This window comes from Lathamus discolor, chromosome 4 (genome assembly GCF_037157495.1).
Source record: "Lathamus discolor isolate bLatDis1 chromosome 4, bLatDis1.hap1, whole genome shotgun sequence".
Taxonomy (NCBI): domain Eukaryota; kingdom Metazoa; phylum Chordata; class Aves; order Psittaciformes; family Psittacidae; genus Lathamus; species Lathamus discolor.
In genome coordinates this window covers 120,903,104-120,925,051 of record NC_088887.1, presented here as the reverse complement: position 1 = coordinate 120,925,051, position 21,948 = coordinate 120,903,104, and the positions used below count along the sequence as shown (strand labels likewise).

Genomic DNA, 21,948 nt, shown 5'->3' with positions numbered 1-21,948 from the left:
TATCTCTTTGCTTCTTTGTTTGTAGTCCCAGGATACTGAACAAATTCTTCCATGCTGAAGAAATCATAATCCTTTTATCCTTGTAGCTGTCCTGGCAGTAGTACCTAAATAGTAACAGTGATCATCAGCTTTAGCTGGAAATTAAATGAAGCTTTATTTTAATTATTACATACATCTGAATTAACTTCATGTGTATTGTTAATACTCATCTAATTAAGTAGTGTTTCTATTTGAGATGTATATTTAGAGGTTTCCTTTTGGTAATTTACTCTTTTTGACACTATCCATTAAGTATCCATTATGTTATCAGACCTTACATATTTTTAATACTTAATGATAAAATGAAAGCTATGTGAGAAAAAAAAGCAAAAATATTAAACCCACTTGAAAAACCTTATCTCTGTAGTCATACAGCTGCTAAATAAGCCTGTGTGTATTAAATACATCCACCCTTAAGTTTTATTGCCTAAGGAGTCAGGCTGGTGAGTTTGTGATAAAATGCCAAGTTCCAGGCAACTTTTTTACTATTTCATTTAGCTATTCAGGCTACAGATATTACTATAATATTTGCTTTAAAAAATGACTGAACAGCATAGAATTCATAGATAAAACTGTTTATTATTCTCTAAATAGATATAACTATTTTTTTCTGTGCATTAAAAAGAGAAATGCCTGCTTGAAGCAATAATCTAAGCTGGTTATTGTCAGTGGCAGCTTATTTGTTCAGCTGGAAGTTCACTTTAGCTATATATCTATGAAAAATTAGCTGCATGAAGTAGATTTTTATGGAAATAAAAGCACAGTAATTTCTGTCTTTGATTGAGACATAGAATTCTTGTTACAAATGAAGGCAATGATTTGTCTGCCCATACAGAGTGCCAGAGGATAGGATATGTAGGGAAAAGGTAAAAATGTCTTTTATTTCTTCTCCCTTCCTTTTCCTGAGTCACATCAGCATGTGTTACTTACACTGTTCCAAAGTTTAGCTCTTTGGGTGTTTTTCTAAGAATTTCACACATCACTGAACAGGAGTTATATATGTCAGAGGACTGTTCTTTCTTATTGTATGTATCCATAGCCAAAGATATTGTGTCCTAGGAAAAAATGAGAAGCAGATTTAAATCCAAGTCTTTCGGACACGCTTCACTGTGGTCCTACAGAAACTTGCAAAATCTGCAGCACACCTCTCCAAGTATTTTTCAAATTGTGTGGACAATCAGAATAACTTTAATTTTGTTCTTATAGACAGTGAGGTATTTTACACCAACATTTAACAAGACAAACTCCAAGCATCAGGGTTCTATTAGCTGTAATAGAAAGTTGTGCCATAACTTCTTGGTGTAGGCTTCACTGGGGAGGACTAGCCATGGGTACAGAGTCATCAGTGTTTCTCTTCTCTTTTTCTCTACCTTCCTATAATTGCACATGACAAAGGATTTCCTTGATCTGTTTATGTCTCTGACGTTCTAGAGAAAGCGAAAAAGTATTGTCACCGCAAATATCTCTTATGTTGTTTGTATTTCTGTAAAAAACCCTCTAATTGTACACTAGATTAAATTTATGTTACTCTTGCACTCCTGTCTGAAGTTATATATTGTATTCATAATGTTTTGTTTTCCTTATCTTCTCCAGGTCTAGGATTCAGTATTGCAGGAGGGGTTGGAAACCAACACATCCCTGGGGACAACAGCATTTATGTTACCAAGATTATTGATGGAGGAGCTGCACAAAAGGATGGGAGATTGCAGGTTGGAGATAGACTTCTTATGGTAAGTATGACAAATATAAATCACTTTTTTTTGGGCTGAAATTTGTTTAATATAAGGACTTTAATTCACCATATATCTTACTGGAGGTAATCATTCCAACTTCTATAATAATGATGAGTTATGTTTTCATCATCTTCCTTTTTTTCCCCATTCTTTATATGTATTTCTGAGACTACAGTTAGAAAAGCATTACTCTGGAAACCCGACATTTTATGAAGAGAAAGCAATGGCTCATGTTACTTTGATAAACCTTTAACTGAGAAGAGGATAAACGTATTAGGCACATCAGTGACAAGTCAAAATGCACCAAATCTTTAAAAGATTTCAGACAACCTGTTCATTATAACAGTAATGATTCTACTGCTCATTTTAAGAAAATGGAAAGATGTGAAGACAGGCCACTCTCAGTGGACTGTTACCTACATTTCAGTACGTCAGAATGCTTTATATGTATGTTCCATGTAGATGTTCAAAGAAAATACTTTTCCATCCTTTTTTTCCTGAGGAAGTGTGCTTATTCTCATTAATCTCACATCAGAAATTCTTCCTGATTCTTTGCAGTGCTAGTATGTTGTTCTTCAGAGATGATTCTTTCCCACTCAGAAAGTTTATTTTATCCTTTGTTGAGGGGGAAATCCTGACCCTGGTGAATCAGCAGAAGTTAATCTATGTCAAGTTGTATTCATGTTGATGCATTTGCAGAGATTTCAGCAGGTAGAGAATGAGTGCCATGAAAAAATGTGCTGTAGTAGCTCTGTTTTGTGGAGTGATATCTAAGCAGCAAAAAATTGCCATGACCATTTTTGCTGCCTGCAAAATTGTTCCTAATTGAGGGTTTCTTTATGTGGCTGTGGACACTGTGTTCCAGACACATGTGAAGATAAGCATTCATTTTATACAGGGCATTAAACAGAACTGGAAAGGCACTTGTTTGCTGGGCTGGTGACTTTTAGACTTTTTTTAATTAACCCAAGTGGATAGATGAAACAGATTAAGGATCAAATGGTGTTATCAAAATCAAAGCAAAATGAAACTAGAGCTTAGAATTTCTTTGGCATTTCTTCTTTGCTGTTTCTCAGTACAGTAAAATCCAATTCACTGTTCTATAATGAAGGTTTGGTTCATTTTGCCATAGAAATGTATATTTGTATTTGCTAAATTTACATCTTATTTTGTTGTTTTGCACCTTGTAGCAAATCTGCTTGTGCTCGGCTGTTGTTTTCTTGTGAATTCCTTGCAGCTTCTGTGTCATCTGTAAATAAATGCTTTCACACACCCTGCATTCATCACCTTCTGCATAATTTAATCAGGATGAATTTAAATAGAAATATAATTATTTTATACACCACTGTGTAAAAAATCATTCTTTCCAGATTTTTATAGGGTTTATCTGTTAAACATCTCAGTCTTGAACCTGTGATTCAGTGCAGTCAGATATACGTTTCTTCATTGTGACAACTTTATGCTCCTGAATTCGACTTCTGAAAATGAGCAGCATCATTCTCAGTATGTGTGCTGTCTTTATCCTTCACCTCTCTAGTCTGGACTCATTCTTTGCTTACCGTCATCTCTCCTTTTATTGCTGCATGTAAAATGAGCAAAGAAAATCAATCATAATATTACTGTTTATTAATTATGTACTTCCAGACCAAGGTTCACTGTTGGATAAGAAAATCCTAGTGAACTTACTCTGTGTATACCCTAGTTATTATATTTTGGAGATAAATTTGCGAGATCAAAGTCTATTTCTAAAATCTGTGCAGATTACCGCCATGTTTTCTGGTTCTCTCCAACACGACACCCTGTTTTATACTTGTGTAGCTTCGTAAGTTAGATTATAACTTGTGTAGCTTCAGTGTTTTTTCTCTCCTGCTTTGTGAACTGTCAGTTTATGGCATTAACTTCATGTTCCTTTGTGAAAAGTGAGTGAAAGAATTAATTACTTTCTTTTGGCAGTGTATCAACACAATATTACCCTTGTCATCTGTACGGTCCTACTTCTGCTTCACTGATTCCTTATTGATTAGATATTTGAACACTTTTTTTTTCTCTCTTTTCTCAGTAATGAATACTTTCCTGATCTTTGTGGATTTTTTTCCATTTCCCTACAAAATTTACCAGACCTTCTCAGCCTTCTGGAATTCTCAGTAGCTTCTAGGGAACTTGTTTCATTTTTGTAGCTGTGTATCCTAGGCTGCATCAAAAGGAGCATGACCAGCAGGTCGAAGGAGGTGATCCTGCCCCTCCACTCTGCTCTCGTGAGACCCCACTTTACAGCACTGTGTGCAGTTTTGGTGTCCTCAACACAAAAAGAACATGGAACTGTTGGAACAAGTCCAGAGGAGGGCCACAAGGGTGATCAGGGGACTGAAGCACCTTCTGTATGAAGATAGGCTGAGAAAGTTGGAGCTGTTCAGCCTGGAGAAGAGAAGGCTTCATGGAGACCTCATAGCAGCCTTCCAGTATCTGAAGGGGGCCTATAGGGATGCTGCGGATGGCCTCTTCATTGGGGACTGTAGTGACAGGACTGGTAGTGGGTTTGAACTGAATCAGGGGAAATTCAGGTTACATATAAGGAAGAAGTTCTTTACTGTAAGGGTGGTGAGGCACTGGAATGGGTTGCCCAGAGAAGCTGTGAATGCTTCATCCCTGGAAGTTTTCAAGTCCAGTTTGGACAGAGCCTTTTGTGGGATGGTTTAGTGTGAGATGTCCTTACCCATTGCAGGGGGGTTGGAACTGGATGATTTTAAGGTCCTTTCCAACCCAAGCCATTCTAATATTATATGATTCTACTGCCAGGCTGTCAGTGCCCAGCCTGTGCTATTGAAGAGGGTTCGTCTGTGCCAGCGGCAGGACTTAACCGTTTTTCTCCCTGTTGAACATCCTCAAGTTCTTGTAAGCCCCTTTCTCCTGCCTATGCAGGATGGCAGTCCTGCCCTCAAGTATGTGGAATTATACCCTCACACTGAAGTGTCATCTGCAAATATGATGAGAGTGCACTCTTCATCTCTTCCAGGTCATTGGCAATGATGATCAAAAAGAACTGAAAAATGGTTTAAGTTATTATGTCTCAGATAATAATTACTTTAATCTGATACCATCATCTCACTTTGGAAGATTTTTCTATAGAATGGATAAATGAGAAATCAGTATAAAACTGATTGTTTTTACTAGAACAAAACACCACCAATAGCTGGAAGCAAGTTATTTTTCAGTGAAAACTCTAAAACTTTAGGCTTTAGAAGAAAATTTAAGCTAATATTCATCTCTTATAAGTATTAGCTTTTCAAAAATGTCTTCTGTGCCAAATACCCTTGCATGTTTGGGCCATATCCTGTTGCATCTTGGCCAGTGTAGTCACAAAGACCAGGGTTTCGTTGAGCTATTTATGCTTATAGGAAAAATGATGCTACTCATGCATCAAGACATTTAATTTGATTCTGTTTTTTGTTTTGTTTTTTTTTTTTTTTTGCTGACAACAGAAAGAAACAGAAGTCACTTTCTTTTTCAGAAATTTAAGCTTGGTTTTTACCCAGTTCTGTGCTGAAAAAACATTATTGTTTGGTAGTTTCATAGGTCTGCAAAGGGTTGTAATTACACGGTTGTGAATACATTCATTGCAGGATCCCCTACTGGTATCTGTTTCTTTCAGATTTTAGGTGGATGCAAGATCATGTTTGTTTTAATAGAGTCAGAACATATAATTTAAGATGCATCTAGATTAGCATTCAGTCCTGATCAGAAGTGGTTCTTAGAAGTGATTTTGGCTGTCTTATGGGATGGTCTTTTAGAAAACAATTTGGATTTTTTTAAATGTAACTGAAACAGATAAAGTGGTCCAGGAGCATATTTCATAGCAGCTGCAAAGAGGCATTCCAGTCAGCAGACTAGATGTAATGCACACTAACCCCCTTAAAAGTTGCACAGTATGAGTGTCATATCATCCAGACCCTCTGTTGCTGTGGACCACACCTAGTGCACACGTTCTTCACTCAGGTAGGTGCAGCCACAGATCCAGGGTTGTACTGCTGTGCCAGTTGATGGAGTACAGGCATTACCCAGGTAGGCTAAAGGAAGAAAACAGGGTGAGCAGGTAGTACCTGATCTGCAGGTTGTACTGGCTGACTACCATAAGTGGAACACACTAGAAAAATTATACAGAGGTGGAGAGTGAACTAGTGCTGAACCAACTCAGGGGTTTGGTGGCTGCATCCCTCCTGGTGGATGTGAGAGCAGTGCTGGGTTCTTAACCAGATTTACACTGTCACTGGCTCTGGCCTTGCAATGCTTTACCTAGCCTTCAAACCTAGATTTGCTAAGTTTTTGGATGGTAGCCTAGCAATAAGCTTCCCAATTTATTCCTTCTGATGATAGTCCCATCTAGTTCCTCCGCTGTTGTATTGTTCTCCTGGTGTCAGCTGAGATAATTTTCTTCCTAGTATCTGGTGCAGTGCTGTGTTTTGGCTTTAGCCTGAGAACAATGCTGATAACACACTGATGTTTTAGTTGTTGCTCAGTAGCACTTACCCTGATCAAGGACTTTTCAGTCTCTCCTGGCAGTGAGGAGGGACACAAGAAGCCAGGAGGAAGCAGAGACAGGACACATGACCCAAACCAGTCAAAGGGATATTCCATATCACAGCATTTCATGCCCAGTGTATAAACTGGTGGGGAGTCACACAGAAGGCCCACACCACTGCTCAGGTCAGGCTGGGTATCAGTCGGTGGGTGGTGAGCAATTGTGTCATGCATCAATTGTGTTTATTGTCTTTTTTTCCCTTTCCCATCTCTAGTTTTATATTCTCTCTCCTTGTTATTTCCCTTATCATTAGTAGTAGTAGTAGCATATTATACTTTAGTTTATTAACTTAACTAAACTGTGCTTATCTCAACCCATGGGGTTTACATTCTTTCAATTCTCCTCCCCATCCCACCTGGGTGGGAGGGAATGGGGGGAATGAGTGAGCCACTGCATAGTGCTGAGTTAACAGCTGGGTTTAAACCATGACATATCCTGATGACACTTCATTAGCCTTGAAAACACTTTTTTTAAACCAAAATCATCATCAACTTGGATTGAAAAATGATGGTTCAGAATAGATAGAGGGCCACTTACACTGTCTATGCACAGCGCTACTTGAAGCATGAAGCCCACTGCTCAGTCTCATGTTTGTGAAGCAGAATCTCTTTTATTTCTCTGCAAAGATCTGGTTTAGGACACTTAGTCCATAACTGTTAATAATCTAAGCAAGCTAATTTCAGAGGGATAGTCACAGTGCAGCACTTGTACAACTAACTCAGGAGTCTAAGGGATTGTAAGGAAATAGTTAATCCAACCAGATTTACATCCTTAGGACAAACAATTGGTCTTCAGCACTGAAACACCTTCCACAGCCTTTTAGATTGTGGTGAGCTTTTAAAAAGGCCATCAGCATTCAAGAGTTACAGCTGGCATTAGCAGATGTTCAGTGGCAAATATTCACTTAGGCTTCACACAGAAAAATCCACTTCCTGAATGAAAAGTAGGTTATTACACAAAAGCAAACATTACCACTGGCAAGGTAAAGATCACCATTTTGTCTCATTCACTGAGTGACTCAAATGTCTCTTGCCTTAAATCAGTAGAGGAAAGTCATGAATTCCTTTAAAAAACAAAAAGGAAAATTAAATAAGACAAACTTAACCTCCAGAGTTCTTAATCTGTTATCAGTTTATGCAGTTGTGAATTAAGTTATTCTTTAGAGCACTTGCATAGTCAATTTGGGGATTCTAAGCTACTTCTCAATGCCTTTGTTTTCCAATATGAATCTAGGAAAACTTCCAAATACGATAATTCTTGCTTAGGTTTACACTTCATTGCCTTGATTATGCTATTTAGGAAAAAAACCCAAAACTATCACAGCCTTTTTATAGCTCTTTGGCAACATTTCTTACTGGTTTCCCCCATCACTCAAATAGCTTCTTTGATTAGACTTATATCTTTAATTTCCTTCTCTATTGCCATATTATTTCTTCCTCTTATTCTTTTCCTGTAATATCAGTATGTCTTTGTATAACATAAACTTTCTTTTTAAAGGAACAGATTTCCTAGCTTCTTTTTTTACTTCAGGTGCTGTTTGAATTTCTGAATTTTCTGTAAAGTTTCTGTATGGGACTTTTCCCATTAGAGAAGCTGCACATGCTCCATGCTTTTCCTTCTGACTCCTTTGGCTTCTGTGCCAGCATTTTGTGGCTCTAGCATCTCACTTTAAACTGACCACTCAAGTAAATTTATTTTTTAGCATTTTCCTTAGGCTTTTTTTTCTCCCTGAATTCATTGCTACTGAAGTTGGCTAATTAGAGCCAGCAAGTTTGCCTACATTACCCATTCTACCCACTCAGTTCTGATATGAGCCCTTCTGCATGAGTGTTTCAACATCTCAGAGGGTTGTATGCCATATACGCTTTGATTTCTTATTTTGTGCACATCTCCCACTCTTTACCTCCTTTACTGCTAAGATCTAGGTTGTCTTGACAGCAGGAAGTGGAGCTTTGGTGTAAGGCATTGACTATGCCATAACCACTGAAAAAACCACATTTAGTACTTGAAATTCTGTTAAAACAGACATCTTTTATGGAAACAAGAAAACGCTTAAGGAATAGTCTGAGTTGGAGATTCTGAGAGATTCTACTCTCTCTATAAATCTTACCATAAAAACAACCACAACATCACATTTCCCAATAATCACCATCTCTGTCATAATGTTTTGAAGGATGATATCCAGAGATTTTTGTTTCATGAAGAAAATTACATACTGCCGTACGGAGCTGAACAGTATAATTCAGTGTATTTGGGTTTTCATTTTTATATATAACAGAATACATACAGATGTCTTTATTTGTAATCATTTTATGATCCAAAATTTATTGATACATGCATATATTAGTATTAATAGAAATTTTAGGTCCAAAGCAAGGGCTGCCTTCTGAAGGAAACTAGGAAATGTGTAGTATATTTTGTATACTGTAATTCTAAATTGGTGTTGGGAATGATAAAAACAAGTGGTTTTATCTCCTTCTCAAAAAGCTTCAATTTAAAAGAGACCTTATGGAACCACTGAGAATCTTTGTCTTAATGAATGAGTCAACGTATTTGTTTGCTTTTTGATGTATTTATTTGCTCTTGATGCACATTGAGTCTGTCTTCATTTCTTTGTTTACTGAGAACTGAGTGGTCCAGGGCAGAATTAATTAATAGCGAACTTCCTCTCTAGAAGTGCTCTATAGAGATGAGAAACCTCTAATTTTATATATATATATATATATGGGAGGAGTTTGAATAGCAATTTTGGTATATGTTGCTGGGGTGCTTTTTATACAGGGCTCTACTTTGAAGGGTCTTTCCTTCTCTTCAGATTTTCTTCCAGCATCTTTTCTCTGAAGTTCTCCTCTGTTTCTCGATTTCACTCATGCATTACTTTCTTTCAAGTTTACCAAGTTCCAGCTTTACATAGATCAGTTTTCCACAATATTTTGCACTTTTAACCTTATATGTACTACGACAGAGGAAAAATAATCATTGTGCATAAACTTTGCAATGATCTCTAGGATCTTAATGTGTATAAGCAATGCATAACTGCTTAGACACTAATTCTTAGTTTAGAATCACTTGGTCTTTAAATCTTAACTTCAAGATTTGTACAACTTCTACACAGTGTTGTTACAATACGTGCTGTGTAAAGTTCTTGCCAGAGAGATAAGAAATAGGACCTGTCAAAGCAAATACAAGTTTATCCTCCAGCTACACAACTGTGACATCCGCGTGTGTTGTGATAGAAGTACAAGACTCCTAGCAGTGATTTTTATCAGCTAGATTTCCAGGGGGAAAAAAAGGTTGCAATGAGTCTATTTGTGTCTTAATTGGTTTTATACCCTCCTAAAAAGACCAAAAGTCAAAACCCAGACAGTGCTCTGATATTTCATTCTGTGGGTTTTTTTTTTCTCTAAGAACAATTATATACAGCAGCAGTGTAGTGGGAGGTTATTATGTGAGATCTTTACTTCAAAAAGCTTGCAATTAGTATGAGACACTACATGACAGATTCAATGTACAGACAGTGTGGGAAGGGGAAAAGGTAAAGTGTGAATCTTCAGTTTGGCAGTTTTGAAATACGTAAACAAGAAAGGCTTAATTTCAGTCACTTCTTCTTGCTATTAGCCCAGTACTTTAGAAGGCACTCATTGCAAGTGCATACATGTGTTACTTCTGTTCATAACAAAGAAAACCAGAGAAATTTATAGAAGTATCAGATTTTTATTTAAATAGAAGGCCTGTCAAAGTACAGCATACAGTGTCAACGCTGTCTACTGAGTGTTAGGTTGTACCGTTGCTGTTCATGTCAAATTATCATAATGTGTGTCATTACCTCTTTTAATTAACCTTAAAACCAAGCCTGACATTTATACAAGGAAAAAGTTTAAACAGAATCCCTGCATTTAACAGCCCTGTCCAGTAGAAGTCATTCTCTCCTGGTGTCAATGAAGTTGCCTAGGTATGTAGAATCCTCCAGTGATTCATAACAGCTGTATTTCTTTCCAGTTAGTTACCAAACCCTTTTCAGTAGCTCATTGTCACAGCCAGTCTGATAGTTTACTGATACTAAATGCCCTAAATTCTGCAATTTACAGCTGTACTATGTTATACTATATTTGAGCAGCTATCTTTTCTGCCATCTTGCATAATCTTTGCAAGGAATCTTTGCAGTAACTGTAGAAGTTGGAAGATGGCACTTTAAATCACAATGAAGCTTTCCATATATAACATTCAGTGTGAAATATAGGTCACTGGAACAGGCTCCCCAGGGAAGTGCTCAAGGCACCAAGCCTGAGTTCAAGGACTGTCTGGACAATGCTCTTAGTCATATGGTTTAGTTTTAGGTAGTCCTGCAAGGACCAGGGAGTTGGACTGGATGATTCTTATGGGTTCCTTTGAACTCAAGATATTCTGTGATTTCTGTTGACTTATATCACATGTCTGAAACCTGTATCTTTACAGGTTTATATTTTACAGTTTATTTTACAGGTATCTTATATCGCATGTCTTAAACCTGGATCACCCTTCCTTACTTCTGTTGTCTATCCTACAATTTCTCCATTCAGGATGTATGTTTTCTGGGGCAGGGACCATTCACTATTCTGTGTATAGGAGGACAACCTATTGTTGACTTCTGTGGATATAGTGGATTTATATGTGACTAAATGTTATGTGCCTCTACAATAAACCACTTCTGACAAGTTTCTTTTTATTTTCTTTCTATAGGAGTAAAGCTTAAACAGGGAAAATTTGTTGTCACTGTTTGCTTCCCTGATTAATTTGTAGTCTCCTATTATTATACTTGCTTATGCTAAGTACTTTTGTTTTCTGCTAAAGCATAAAGCTAGTAATATATTCTCTTATTTTTTCCATACTTCCAGAAAACTGACAAACTTTCATTGAAAATCCCTTTTTCCGATCCAGAAATACCCTTTTCATTTTATGCACCTCATAAGCAGTCCTTTATTCTGTATATCACTTTGTACCACTTATTGTAATAGCAAATGTCATATCAAGGATGGAAGGACTTGGGGTGTTAAGTATTACTGAGGTCCTGACCATTCATGCCAAGAGGTGAATTTGGACATTTCGTCTTGACAGGTCAAATGAGACAGTTTCTGTAAATGATCTGGTGTTATTAAATTATTATTAAATGTAGTTTTATATTAATGATAATACCTGTAGCAGAATTTCACAAAGGACTTTTGTACTCACAAGGCTAAGTGCCACCTCAACCCATTATGATTCTGTGATATTATCAATACTGCTGTGTCACTCTATGAATATGCATGTATTAAGAAAACTGTATTTACTCCCTTGCTGAATATAGCTTCTGTAATCTTCAGTGCTCTTTGTCTACAGCTTTTTCCCCAACATTGTTATAACTGCAAGGCTGTGTCATTTTTTGTGTCTGTTTCTGCATTCAGACTCACCTATCTGATTTCTCCTTTAAGGTGAATAATTACAGTTTAGAAGAAGTTACCCATGAAGAGGCAGTAGCAATACTGAAGAACACATCAGATGTAGTGTATCTGAAAGTTGGAAAGCCCACTACCATTTACATGACTGATCCGTATGGCCCACCAGATATTACTCACTGTAAGTGACTTCTGCAACTCATTTTGTAGATGATTTGTCATATGATTGTGTTTTTTTTTCGTAGCTTGTCCAAAATACCCCATTAAAGTTCACGAAACAGCTTGGAAGGCTACAAAAATGAATTGTTTACTGCTGCTTAATTATGCTACACTCATTGAATATTACAAATAATCAAACTCTGCTACAATATTTTTGCATCAAAAGTATCAATGTAGCTGATGTGCTGCTGTACTGATTCCAAATTGCCATTGTCCAGGTAATCAGATTGAACTGTAACTGTTGTGACAATTACAGTAATATGTAAATGCAAATATATATTTTTAATGTATTTGATTTGTAGACTGCAATCCTCTGTCCACTGGAAAATTAGAACCAGCAGCAAACCACCTTGTACAAACACAGTGAAAAGGCCAATGTGACTATACAACATATATGAAGAAAATATTTAGTTGGAATGTAAATATCCTTCTTCTTATGTTGACAACCTCCTTGCTGATGTGCTTTTTGTACCCATGAGGATATGACAGCAATTAGTATCTTCAGTCTCTCCTATCTCTCCAGCCTACGCATGTCTTCAGGATTTACTCAGTTCTCTTTTGTCTCCTTATCTGAGTGTCCTAGGCTCCAATCTAGTCTTTATCTCCTGCCATCATCTCTTAACAGCTTGACTCTTCATTTTAATTTGGGTGTAGGCTGTCTTCACAAGTTATATGTAGTTATGTTGAGTATTGATGATCTACTGATGAATCTAAGTGCTATTAATACATGCCATTCTTATACCCCTCCTGCCAGTCCTCCTGGTGTCCATACATAGGTATTCCCATTCCCTGTTCATTCACAGCAATCTTAACATTTCAGTTGCAGCTCTCTGTATCACTGGTGCCTGTTAGTCTAAGCAGTGCATTACTGGAACCACCTTCCTTCATTTATGTGGTCATTAAAAAATGTCTACTTTGGGTTCAACTACCAGCAGGGACCAGCTGCACTATCTAATAACTGGATAGCAGTTTAATTCTTGACAAGGCCTTTGACAACTGATCAATTCCTATCTTGATCTGCCACTAATCCTAGGAGCATTTAAGACCAACCAAGGGCTGGGAACGCAGGTTTTCCCAGTAAATTACACAGATTTACATTTTTCTGCACTTTTGCATAGTGTTGCTGCTGTGGTCTGACAAAGCTAATGGAAAAGCTAAATATCCATAATGCTCCTTATTCAGACTGCACCTCAAAAATAGAGGGGAAGAGTTTGTAACTTGCACATCAGGTGGTATATTCAGCTGTGCTGAGGATACCTATTTAGCTAGCAAGTGTTACAACGGGTAGCAATCATGTTGTTCAGTAGCAGTCTGGTCTGGATCTTAGCAAAGCCTGAGAAGTAAAAATGCTAAATGTTCCTATGCAATCTCCTGCTTTATAATACTTCCAAATTAATAATTTGGGAGTTCTAAAACAGTGTGTTTTATTAGGTCAGGTTATAGATCAGCAGCATTTGAGAAGACAGAAGTAAAGAATATTTGCAGCGGCCCACCCCAGGCTGTTGGTGCATATAGATTCATTTATCCTCAGAGAACCTTTCATTATACCTACACATTCAGTGTATTTCAGAACCGGTAACAGCCTTTCCCTGTTGAGATATTTTGCTTTGAAACATTCTGTATCAGTAGCTGAAAGACTGAAACTAATACTAGAAAGTTTAGCTGTCTTCTTCTCATGAGAAGTTCAATGATAGCTCATTGCAGAAGCACATATCATTGTTTTTCCCATTTATCATTTCCTTTTCTAAATTAACTAGAGATGGGATATGACTGTTATTACATCTCTCCGGTCATAAATATCCCCAGTAACTTCAGAATAGCGAAAAGCAAGTAAACCCACAGCCCAAGTATAGTTTCAGACAGCACAGTCCTGTAATTTTCATTATTAATCATTATTGTGTAAGAGATTTGTATCCACTCTCTATTTTAAGTATACAGACTTACAATCATCTAAATAACAGCTATGAAATTTCAATAATATTGGGAATTTTGGCACCTTTAGTAGATCACAGCTTTAAATCTTCACCATACATAATTCTTGCCATACATAAAATTCCTGCTCTTATCTTACATTAAGCCCTTACTATATTACTCGCATTGCTGTATATTGGAGCCAAAAAGAGGAGTGTGCTTTTAATGTAATTTTCTCCTATTTACATTTCCTTATTCAAGTCAGTCATAATTGAAGAAAATGTTTCCTGTTTCCCAAACTGCTTTTTCTTATTCAGATCTGTAAAGAGCTAATTGCTGCAAATGAGCCATAATAATCATAATTATTAGTAGTATTAGTATTATTAACCTTTCAGGAAAAATCCAGGTCTTCATTCTTTCTTGTTACATTTGGAGCTCTCTCAGACAAAGATTGTCTGTTTTGATGTTATTTATAGCAATGAGCATGTTCTTGGTTCTCTTGGTGCTCTTGTGACATCTAAACAAACATGGAAGTAACTAACTAGAAATGCTTATTCTTGCCATCAGCTTACTCTCCACCAATGGAAAATCATATACTCTCTTCTGGAAACAATGGCACTTTAGAGTACAAGGCATCCCTGGCCCCTATCTCACCAGGAAGATACTCACCCATTCCAAAGCACATGCTTGTGGAGGACGACTACACCAGGTCAGATGCTTCTCTTTATTTATTACTTTTCATGATAACTGCAAAGGACATGGGTAAAGTGTTCAGTGCACCTCAAATAGAATATTATATAGAGTTATTTCCACTCGTGTTCAAGGGAAGATGAATTGAAGCTGTTACAGGTATGAAGACAACTCAGAGAAAGATCACATGAATGAATGCTGATGGGAGGTCTGTGTTGTCTGAGTGCAATCCTGCACTAATTCCAAACAGGATGGCTGCACTAGAATAATGTGACACTGAGAAAAAACTTTTGCTTCTTAACACACCTAAATCTCACGATCAGTGACTCATCTGGCTCACTGCATGTATGGGTGGAGGGACTGTATGTGCATTGTACCAGTTCATGACAGTACACTGGGAAAGGTCCAGGTTGTTAGGTTAGCAAAATTGAGGCTGAAATAGCCTGTGACTGCTCTGTGTACACGCATTGGAAGATAAATGTTATGGAGAGAAAACACTATAGGAAAAGAAAAATAGTGTATAAACTGGCTGCGAATCAGTATTGAAGGGAAACTAGAAAAAGTCTCTTAACCATTACAGCGATCATAATATGAAACAGTTTTCTGTGAGAGCAGAGCGGTTAAAAGGAAACTGTTTACGCAGTGGCACTTGATACCTTCATATAAAAGGAGTTCTTAGACGTGATCATCAGCAAAATGACCCTGGAAATTGCTTCTTATCCTTTTTTAATCCCAAAAGAATTGTACTAGTATATGGAAGTATGGTAGCAGAATTGTATCTGTCTGTGTAACTGGTTTCCAGGTAGAAGAGGAAATAGGAAAATGCTGGGTAAGTTCTTTTCTGCCTTTGTTAGATCAACGCTGAATGTCACTGATGAGACAGCATGTGTTTATCTTTTTGTTTGAAGAGCACTACCATTCACTTAGGAGACAGCAGCTGTTAACGTCTGCAAAATGAGCCCCCATTATAATGCCACAGAAAATGAGAAATTAATTCTTTTCCTTTGCTGCAGTATAAATTCATTGTATTTAAAGCTAGGAGGGAGCTGTTCCCATCATCTGACCTGACCTACTGTGTGTATCAAGCCAAAGAATCTCCACTTATGTATTCATCAGCTTCATAACTTGCTAATTTGCATTTAATTATTTTCGTTGCATATGATTACAATCTCAAGCTGCTGAACTTGTTGGATCAGATAGATTCAGAGTAACTAAATTGGGATACAGTGTTTGATCAGGACATAAATGTATGGTAACCACACCTTGCTTCCCTGTATTGGCTAGAAGAATCTCTCTGTTTTTACTGCGGATGCAAAGCTTGACACTGCTTTCCTTCAACTTATGAGACATCCAGTTAGGATGAGTTTTTTCCAAAAGGTTCCAAGAAGATATATGGTTTAATTAATAGTTAAACCATTGATTTCATTAAATTGTGCATCAGGGCTTTACCTGGGTTAGTACTAACCATATAATTTCTAAATACCTGTGTATAGGAAGAGCACCAGTGTAGCGTCTGGGTTACAATGTTGAAGGCTTTGTTAATGAGCTGAATTCTCTCCTTCTGTAATGAGATGTCAGCAACATTATCACTGAGAAGGATTTAAAAAAAAAGCTTAAAATGGCAAAAAAATCAACCTTACAAGTAGATAATAGCTAAGGGGATCAAGAAAGACTTCACAGAAAGTGAAGTCTTCTTAAAAAGGGAGAAAACCTGCACTGTACAGTAAAGGACCATTTAAATCGTCAGAAGGCCTGTAAGGTAATGAAGAGCTATCTTTAGACAGTTCTCTGTTTCTCTGTGTTCCATGCAGCTGATTTTGTCTAATTATTTCTACCAAAGAGAAACCCAAACAAGTCATATAAGAGAAGGCAGTGACAGTCCGAGCCCATTAGTTTGGTAGAAAGCACACTTGTTCAAAGAACCATGCGGGTTATATATTGAAAGTAATTAGTATGTCTTTTTGATCTTTTAAGGAAGAAAGATGTATTTCTATGCTGATATTTTTAGGGTTTTTTTAAACAAGTTAATTCTGCTGGTTTAGCTCCTGACAGTAAAGCCAAACACTGGCACAGTCTGGTTCTTGACTGAGGTATTCACACCAATGTCCATTTGAATGACCAGAGAAGCTGTGAAATACTCCTCTCCTGTGTTCTTGTTCCTATCTGGGCTGATATCCAAAGTCTTCTCTGGCACTGGCACTATTGACAGGAGAATCTAACTCTACAAACATGACTTTCTGTGCAAGTCATGTGTCACTAGCAGAAACAAAGGTGTCGAGTAGTAGGAACAGAATGCATCCATGCAGAATGCTCTTGAATGCATCAGAGAAAATCAGATGAAAATCTCATCGTTCTAAACAAGTATTTACTTTGACCTATTGAAAAGCAGGCTAGTATGTACTTAATTATATTAGTGATAACAGTTTGTATGCTACACTGTTACCCAGGATACAAAAGCACAAAGGTAAAATGAATGTAGTCATAAGGTAAAGGAAATTTTTGCCATTGCGTTTCCTTACTTGATATATACCATACAGCACTATCTGAGAGTCACCCAAACAAGAGCCAGAGATGAGGTTTCTCCTCTGAGTACAATGATAGCATCTTCAAAGAGAGTCATTTAACCCTTGAATGATGCTGAGACTTTCTGTTTGCTTTAAACATCCACGTAGCTATTTCCTATTGATTCAAGTGGGACTATGGAAAATGCCACAGGTAACTCTCAGTGATTTTCACAGCTATACACAGAGAATAGTGAATGTATTCTTTCTGTGCAGTACCATTGGATTTACAGATGAGTGCCATTAAAATAAGAAGATATTTTGAACACCTTTGTTGCTGACCGGTTTAGAAAGGCATAAAATTGTTTGGGACGTTAATTACCATGTTGATAATTTTAGTGAAACTTATATGTTTTCTCACATTTTTCATTATAATTAAGATGTTTGCCAACTACTGCAGTGCTGTCCATTAAAACTACCTGGTTCATGCTACAAGGGGTTTTCAGGCCTAATTTACATGGCAATCACATAGGGAAATTATTACCTGTGCAGTCATAATATGGCAACACTTCCAGCAGATTTCCATTTGTGCCAGCTATATTTGGAACAGTAACTTCTTCTCTATAAGAGCTTTTGCAATTTCATAATTATTTGCACACATGATTTGAGTGAGGCTGATGACAAGCTTTAACTTACTTCCTATAATGAATCTATTGGTAAAACTTAAATGGTTGAATATTCATCTCAATTTGTCCACTTCCTCTTACTTTTCTTTTTTGTTTTTCTTGGGTTTTTTGCTCCAGTTTTAAGGAGTTTTTTAACTAAATACTCGTATTTTGGTAACAAAAATAAGTGTTTCTGTTGATAAAAACTTAGATTTTTTTTTTATCTGATACTGAATCTGCATCTGAAAAAAAACAGATGAACTCTTAATAAAACAAGGGGAGAAAAATAACTTAACCCAAGCACAAGAGATAGAAAAAATCCAAATCATCTTCAGCCACAAGTTTTAATGAAGATTAATGTTGTCTTTTAATTACTGAGCTTTTTGAAATTGTGTATATAATTGGTCCAAAATGCTGCCAGTGATGGGCATAATTTACTTTTTCTTTTGTTGGATACACTTTAAATTCTCTGTGGATGGAAGCTTTGCGTTCCTTTATTTTTTATAGAAATTGTCACCTTTAAAAATCTAAATGAAATAACAAAGTCAGGTTAGTAGAATGTGGGATCAAAAGTGGATAAAAGCCAACTCTATCAATACAGTCATCATCATTCTGCAAGTAAGTCCTTATTTGTTTTAATTTCAGTAAGATTAAAGTGTTGTGCAGGCAATTCAGGATATCCCTTGACTGTTGCTGACAATTTCCTAATGCTGCCATAGGGGTGAAACAGGAATAATTCTCTGCTTGACTTGCGGCTTACATAAAGAGAAAAACTAGTGGCAGAGCTGGTGATAAATAACATCTGGATCAGAGTGACCATGAGCTGTTTCAGTTCATGATTCAAAGGAATTGTAAGTAGTCAGCAAGTTATGACTGTAGACTTCAGAAGAGCAGACTTCAGGCTTTTTGAAGAAGTGCTAAGCAGAATTTCTTGGGATGTTGCCACAGAGACATAGGGTCCATGAAAAATGGATGATTTCTAAATAAAACTTGTTGAGAACTCATGAATGAACCATCCTTTTAAGCAGGAAGGAGGGGGATTCAGCAGAAGGCCTTCTTGGCTGAGCAGAGAGCTTTCTGATGGCCTAAAATGAAAGATATAGACAAGCATTGCTCGCCACTTATTGGCAAAATTGAAAAGCTGTTTGATTTGAGCTAAGACAAGGGTTATAAAGGAAAACAAAAAGTGATTCTTCAGATTTCCTACTTTCAAAAAATAAGGTAGAATGAGACAGACTATACAGAAAAAGGTGAAGTACACAACATCATCTTTTAAGGGGCCAAAGGTAGTTGAAATATTCAGCATAGATTTACCAAAAGGAAATTGCGTGCTTGTCCAGCCTGGTGGTCTTTCCTTATAAAAGGTGCGTGGATGAGGGGATACCAGTGGCTGCCCTATACCAACTCGGGCTACAGCACAGGTCTTGCCTTGATCAGGAATGCCTCTTTGATGGGTGAAAACACAGCTGACTCCAAAGTCATACCTGACCTGTGCCATAGCTCCCACAGATGTGTGTCTGGATCTGCTGTGGGACACATGGTGATTCCTTTTCCCCACTAGCTCCCTGGGGAGTGGCTGCAAAGGTATTTCTCACACCTCTTCTGTGGGCAGGAGATGCTGCAACACAGGGAGCACCCTTTAAAACTCCTCCAACAGCATCTCATCCAAACATGAGGAAGTGTTGGATAAACACATTGAACTAATCAATAGCTGGAAAGAAAATATGCTTTGCAAAGGTTTGGAAACCTTCTGGATACCCTTTGAATATCTTTTGGATTATATGCTGTCACCTTGCTCATCAGCTTTCTCCCAGCATGGCTATGCTCATTTGCATGCAAGGGCTGACTTTGGTGAGGCTTTTGATACAGTCTCCCACAGCACTTCCATTTGAAAGCTGAGAAAGAGTAGACTGTAAGAAGAGACTGGGTTGGGAACTGACTGAACCAGTAGGCTGAAAGGGTAATGATTGCTTGATATCTGTCAGGTGGTCAGTGATGAGCAGAGCAGCTTAGGATACCTTGCGCGTCAGTGAATATCTTCATCAATGACCTAGATCATGACACAGAGTGCACCTTCAGCAAATTTGAAGAGGATGATAAATGCAGGGGGAGTGGTTAACATGACAAATGACAGAGCTATATTCCAGAGGTATCTTGATATCCTCAAGGACTTGGCATTGAAAAGCCTTATAAAGTTCAGTAGGAAGAAGACTGCACCTCAGTGCTGTGCAACAGCAGCACACACTTGTATGGGCTATGAGACAAGCATGAAACTGCTGCTTCATTGAAGATGACCTGGAGGTTACAACAGATGCCAGGCTAAACATGGACCTGGGAGTGCCTCTCATTGCCAGTCAGGTAATCAGCATAGTAGGCTATAATAGAAGCATGCAAGTAGAAAAAGAGGAGTTATTTTCTAGAAGGCTGTGACCAATTCCCCTACTTTAACTTCAAAAGTGTTGTGGAAAAACCGGAGGGTTCTTAGGGTCCTAAATCACCTGGAGTTTGGAGGGATATTGAGGAAACTGGGGCTTGTTTAATGTCATGAAGAATAAGTTAAGGGGTAATTTAAGAGCACACTATAAGTACTCAGTAGCAAAGGTGATGAAACCAAACTCAGTAGAGAAGGACCAATGGCCAGATGCATTTGCTTTGGATGTTCTGATTTCAGTTTGAGAAGAAAACAATAGACAGTAGGTGGGTGTAGCAGTGCTATAGCAGGTTTCTTGGTAGGGTTGTGAAATATCCACCCTTTGAGATTTTTAGGCTTTGGCTAGATAAAATCATGGCTGATCTGTTCTAGTGTTTGCAGTAGTCCTGCTTCAGGCACAGGATTGGATGAGATGACCTATACAGACGCATTCCAACCAAATTTTCTATGACAGTAGGAAGAAAAGAAGTGGCTTTTTGTTTTAGGTTTTTTGTGGTACATTCATTACTAGTACAGCTGAGAGAGAATTGCAGTTTACGCTTTAGCAGATGTCTGCCTTCCTATTTGCAGAAATGCTGAAATTATAGCCCAAAAATCCTGTGGCTTTTAGCTGTACATTCCTTCTGTCTTTAATGAACAACATCAAGAAAGATCCATAAAAACAAAGAACTACAATCTTGAGTTTTTACTTCCTATGTAACTTCAGGAAATGATAACATCGAAATTCTGTGCTTCAGCTGATAAAAAATTCACTTTAACATTTAACTCTGGCTGGATAAAAACTCATGAATGGAAAAGCTGAGTTCCCGGTTTTGCTGTGAAAAGCATATTTGATTCTTTTACATGTATCTTTGCAAAATAACATTTTCTGGATGAGGAGGAGGTGCTGGGGACTGGGAGGGAGAAAAAGAAGAGCCATGAGTCGAAGTCTCAGGGGCTTTTTAATCCATTTTGAAAGTACCGTTCCTTGACTGCTTCTTGTTTACTTATCTAAACTTGCTGGTTGAGGATATTTTATGGAAACACCTTTAAGTTTATATTGATACACAGATTTGACTTTCCAGTATTAAACTACAACAACTAACATTATGGTTTGTGTGTTATAAAACTGTAAGTAATAGTTTTCTGATATGGTTTTATGAAGCAGAGCAATAGGTAAAAAGGACTGCAATTTTTAGTTATAAGTTCTGAAAACAGTTCCTTTGGGATTCTTTAATGAATTGATTTAGTTAATCCATTGACAAAATCTATATACCGCATGTTTTAAAAGTGTGTATTTGCTGAAAAGAGTTAGCTGCGTAGTTCTTGTGTGGGAGTAGAATTGAAACTCACATTTCCCAGATGATCTTCAAGTAGCGTAGGTAGAACTTTCAAATGCTGATTTTTACACCATGTTTTTGACCCAATATTACTTTATAAGTGATAAGTTAAAAGATATGTAGAAGTACACAGATATAGTTATATGAATATGACAGGTAATTGTGAGCTGTCAACGATTTTATCACCGTGCCTAACCCAAACTCATCATGTCAGCTATGCCCTCAAAAGAATAAACTAGTAATATGGGGAGACTGATAATTCCTTTAATTTATTCTTATTAAATTAGTTATAACTTGGGCAGATTAGCTGTTTAAGTTAATATTTTCATGCTCATTTTTTACCTGGGCTGGATTTGTTTATCTAGGAATAGCAAAGTTTGCATGTTTATTTTGATTTAAAATTCAGTGTAAATTATATCTATTATATTTAATGTAATTTTAATTGACTACTGG

General features: G+C 37.2%; 1 protein-coding gene across 7 annotated transcripts in view; it reads left to right on the top strand.

The window, feature by feature from the left end:
• The window catches only part of DLG2 (discs large MAGUK scaffold protein 2), a 1,029,196-nt gene that overhangs the window by 740,175 nt on the left and 267,073 nt on the right, over positions 1–21,948 (top strand). For all 7 annotated transcript variants that reach the window (XM_065678826.1, XM_065678819.1, XM_065678821.1 and 4 more), the window contains 3 exons: positions 1,633–1,769; positions 11,796–11,940; positions 14,457–14,598. In XM_065678826.1, coding sequence (XP_065534898.1) covers positions 1,633–1,769; positions 11,796–11,940; positions 14,457–14,598 — 424 coding nt within the window. The remainder of the gene's footprint in view (positions 1–1,632; positions 1,770–11,795; positions 11,941–14,456; positions 14,599–21,948) is intronic.